This window comes from Solanum verrucosum, unplaced genomic scaffold (genome assembly GCF_900185275.1).
Source record: "Solanum verrucosum unplaced genomic scaffold, falcon-dt-bn FXZP01000284.1, whole genome shotgun sequence".
In the NCBI taxonomy this organism is placed as follows: Eukaryota; Viridiplantae; Streptophyta; class Magnoliopsida; order Solanales; family Solanaceae; genus Solanum; species Solanum verrucosum.
The window spans coordinates 3,052,648-3,057,482 of record NW_026019936.1 but is presented as its reverse complement, the minus strand read 5'-3'; the positions used below and the strand labels follow the sequence as shown (position 1 = coordinate 3,057,482).

The 4,835-nt window shown below is 26.8% G+C and overlaps 1 protein-coding gene across 1 annotated transcript; it reads left to right on the top strand.

The window, feature by feature from the left end:
* The first annotated feature begins 480 nt into the window (after positions 1–480).
* Positions 481–3,601, top strand: LOC125836813 (probable peroxygenase 4). The gene is made up of 6 exons (XM_049515979.1): positions 481–592; positions 1,257–1,355; positions 1,455–1,540; positions 2,282–2,376; positions 2,499–2,624; positions 3,320–3,601. The coding sequence occupies exons 1-6, from the start codon at positions 577–579 to the stop codon at positions 3,471–3,473; spliced, it is 576 nt and encodes a 191-aa protein (XP_049371936.1). The 5' UTR covers positions 481–576; the 3' UTR covers positions 3,474–3,601.
* Positions 3,602–4,835: the final 1,234 nt, after the last annotated feature.

Below are 4,835 nucleotides of genomic sequence, written 5' to 3'. Positions count from 1 at the left end.
ATCAAATCAGCTCATTAAAAAAATGAATGGTAAAAAATAAATTTTCATTATATATAGTAAGAATCTTTCTAATTTTTTCTTGTGAAAACATTAATATTTCTTTTTTCTCACTGATTCAAGCGGAATATATATGTGAATAGTTACAGCAGAAAATTTCAATAGAAAAATAGTGATTTCTTAGTATTGTGAACTTTGATCGACATTTTATAATTTATTTTTTAATATTATTATTAATATGAGAAAATTACAGTAATTTTTGTATAATTTTTAAAATTTAAATTTAATTTTAAAATATTAAATTTATCTTATCTAATTTAACTTTAAAAATTAGTTAAAATTAACTTTCACAATTGAAGAAAGTATTTCATAAAAAATATATCAAATCAAACGTGAACAAAAAGAAGTCCATATTTTTATAATATATTTCACTATATATACTCCCTCCAAGTCCAAACAAATATTATTGAAATCTCTCTTCTTTCTCTTTTTTCTTCTTTCTTCTTAATATATGTATCTCTTCCATTTTTTCTAATTCTTATTAATCCACAAAGGCAAAAAAGAAATCAGTTTGATTCAATGGCTTCTTCAAGTGGTACTCATGTTTTCTCTCTCTATACTCTCTCTCTTTCATACACATCGTTAATTAAAAAAAAAAATTAGCGCCAGACAAATTATGTTGTTAAATAATATAGATCTTATTTGACGATATAATAATATGAAAAAGGATATTTAGCGATAGAGCAGTCATAGCTAATTCTTTTTTTTTCTTTTGTAGCTAATTTCACACATATTATTGGAGATTAGCATTTTATTTGCTATGCTTTATTTAGTTATAGATTAATAATAAATTTCGTAACTAATTATTTTTTTTTAGTGAGAAAGTGGTCATAATTTCTATGACTATTGTCCCATGTTTTATCTAGCTAATAATTTACTTCACTGAATTATTCACCAAGGTTAGGATTTTAATTTATGGAATTTGGATAAATTATTTAGACATATTAAGTAGATCTTTAATATATGTAAAATATTTTCAAATTAAAGTTATTTAGTTCAGTCGAATCATAAACAAAATCATCACTTCATGCTTGTGCGTTTTAAGAAAGTGAGATATTTACGCCTTAATTCGAAGATATTTTAATTTCTCATTTCTTGAAATTTATACTTATATATATGTTCATCAACACAAATAAAACATACCAAAAAAAGGAGTTATATGTATTGAGAAAATTAAGATATATATTATTTGGATGCAGGAATTGGAAATAATGATGAATTGACTCCTTTACAAAAGCATGTAATGTTTTTTGATATTAACAAAGATGGAATTATATATCCTTGGGAAACATATCAAGGTTTGCATTTTTCTTAAATTTAATTATATGTATTAAATTTGATATTTTCCTCTAATTTTAGTATTTAATATCTACTTATTTTTGGTTTATCATTTTTAGGTTTTAGAAAATTGGGACGTAATGTTTTTCGTTCACTTTTAGCTGCTGTTCTCATCCATATTGTTACAAGTGGCAAGACTCGACCGGTAAATCGAATTCCGAATCATATATTTTTATTTACTTAATTATCTAAATTTTTATTTTATTTATTTATATCGTTAATCAGAGAGATTTGGATCGAGAATTTAGGTATATTGGTAATATTATATTGAATTGTGTGGTTATTTAAACTTAAACCGTTTAAGGAGAATAAATTAATTTTGTTTTTTTTCAAACTTTATGTCTTTTGTTAATAAAAATAAAACATTTGTAATGACGACAAATAATATTTTAATTTCTTGTCGGTAGTATATTATTATATAGCAGAAATTATTAATGCCTACTGGCCACTAGACATGTCACATTAATTAACTGAATACTACTCCCTTTATTTCATATTATCTAAAGTAAAGGTGTAGATAGTGGTAGACCTAAATGCTAGTTGTTTCTTTTTTATTATGACTAATGATTATGATAGGATGGATAATATCGTTAAGTTTAAACTTTGAAAATAGAAAATGTTTTAGTAGAGAGAGCATTTTCATCGCATTATATATCACGTAAATCTAAATTATACAAAAAATTGTTCATTGTCACTTTTCGTTATAGGAGTTTGGATCGTGTCTCAGTCACAATATGACTGTTCATCCTATACATATAAATAAATAATTCGTTCATTTTATTTTATTTTATATATCTTAGTTTGATTATGTACCAAGATTAAAGTGTAAATGTTTTTTTTTTGGAATTATTTTTGGCTAAATACTCATTTATTTGTTTTGCTATAGGGAAAATTGCCATCTCCACTATTTCCAATTGTGATTAAAAATATAAAATTTGGCAAACATGGCAGTGATTCTGATGCCTATGATTCTGAAGGAAGGTAAAAATGACCTTACACAATATACTTTATCTGTTTCAAATTTTTTTATCTTTTTTTTTTAAAAGTTCGGAAAATATTTTTCTTCGTGCCAAACATTATTGATTTTTTTCATACTTGTGAAGGTTTGTGCCAGAGAAATTTGAGGAGATTTTCAAGAAATATGCACATAAAAATTCCGAGTCTTTAACATCAGAAGAAGTGAATGAATTGCTCAAGAAAAATAGAGAACCTAAGGACTACTTTGGATGGTATATTTATACTTCTTTTCATTTTTGTGTTTTAAGTTTTAAATTTGCCAGTAAATTTTATTTAGATATTTGAATTATGATTTGTTTTAGTTGTTCATCTAAACACATGATAAAATAGTGTTCTTATTAGACTCTTTCGGCCTAGATTTAGGAAAATTTTATGCATGTGTTTTCAAGCGTACGTTAGTCAAAATAGATAAGTTAACTATTTAAAACATGTCATATTCTTTAATTGTATACATTAGACTCAATAATAAATCGTAGAACCTTGCAACTATTCTATTTGAGGTTGATCGTGTGTATATATTATATTAAAGAAATGTGTTAATTTTATGTAATTAACTTATTTATGTATAATAAGTGCTTTGAAAACATGTGCATAAGCTTTTTTAAAATTTGATGAGTTGAAAGCGTCTTATAAGAATATTTTATCATATGCTCAATTGTTTGATTGGAACATACTGTAGTCTAAATATTTCATGGCAAATTTAAGAAGTTGTTAATGAATTCTGTCACTTAATTTCCTTTTAAGGGGAAAAAAAAATTCATGGTTAAATATTATTATTATTTTTTACGAGACGAGAGTTTTTTGGAAAGAGCTTCTCTATCTCTATAAGATAGTGATAAAGTTTGCGTAATTTTAATGAATTTATTGTTGTTGTTATAATTTATTTATTATTATTTTTTTGGTGTAGGCTTAATGCTATGACAGATTGGAGGCTCCTATTTGATGTGGGAAAAAACAAGGATGGTATATTGACTAAAGAAGCAGTAAGAGATGTTTATGATGGAACCCTTTTTGAACAAAAGGCAAGAGAAGTTGCTGCAGAGAAGTCAAAAGTGAATTAACTAAATTTCAAAAAAAGTTAATTTTATTTATACTATAATTTTTTTTTGTCTTGTTTGTTATTTTGATACTCTTTGTTGTACAAAAGTGAACATTTTTAAATGGACTATTCACTACTATTTTTAATTTACATATATCTGATTTTTTATTTTTTTTTATGTTTTACTTGAATTGATGATTTATCGAAAATGTGTTATATTCAAGTCTTGATGATTTAATAAACTATGAGACCTTGTAAAGAGACTTGATTGCATGATTAGCGCATGTCCAAGACTGTCATGATTGATGAGCATAGGAAATAACTTAGTTTGGCATAACAGGTCGTGGATTTTTCTCCCTTGAGCAAGGAGGTTTTCACTTAAACATCCTTGTCCTTTACTTTAAGTATTACTGATTTTGTTGTTCATAATATTGTCAAGGGACCTGGTCCCCTTACTTGTGGTGGACTCATACAATTCATCACAACGCCTCTACCTTCTCAAGGTAGAAGCATGATAATTACGCACTAGTACCCTCTTCACACTTTATTTATGGAATTACAATGAGTATATTGTTATTGTTTGATTGAGTTTAAGTGGAGTTATAAAAAAACTTTGAGGAAAATGACTTTCCTAGTGAAAGTAAAAAAGCAGGTTCTATAAATTGCATTTCAAATCACAATTGTGTTCTCTCCACACTCTTAACACATCTAATCTTCACATTCACCTGTAGTCCCACCCACCCCTATCCTTTAGCCCTATGTACATAACCCGAGAAAATAGGCTATTAAAAATTCACTTATTTTCTAAAAAAAAAAATTTCATTCCTACCAAAAGACACCCTATACCTCATTCACACCGAAACCCCAAAAATATTTACACCATAAATACCCAAACAGATTGTCATGTGTCATTAAAAGTGGTCCATTGAATGTGGCTTGCTGCCTGTCTTGGCCCCTCTTCTACACACACATTTTTGTTATTGTTTTTTCCCTTATGGGAAAATTACATTTTTGTGTCAATCAAATAAAATTATAATAGTATCAATTATTTAACCGATTTATTTATATTTCTTTTGTTTTTTTACAAATCCCAAGATGAGGATTACAAGCAGGGGCAGAGCTAGCGTAGAGAAAGTAGAATTCATGATGATATGTTGATCGAGTCAAATATGGAAAATTAATTCACGCAGACGATGATCGACAAGTTGGCAAGCAAGTGTTAAAAAAATATGCATTAAATAGTACGATAGACAATATTATGAAAAAAATGGTCACATAAACCTCTTCTGACTCAATGTGTGTTGTAAGGTCCACATGAATAGAGACTTGACCATAGCAAGTGTGTGTTAATTGAATTTGAATCTAAACATAATTCTTCTTCAAA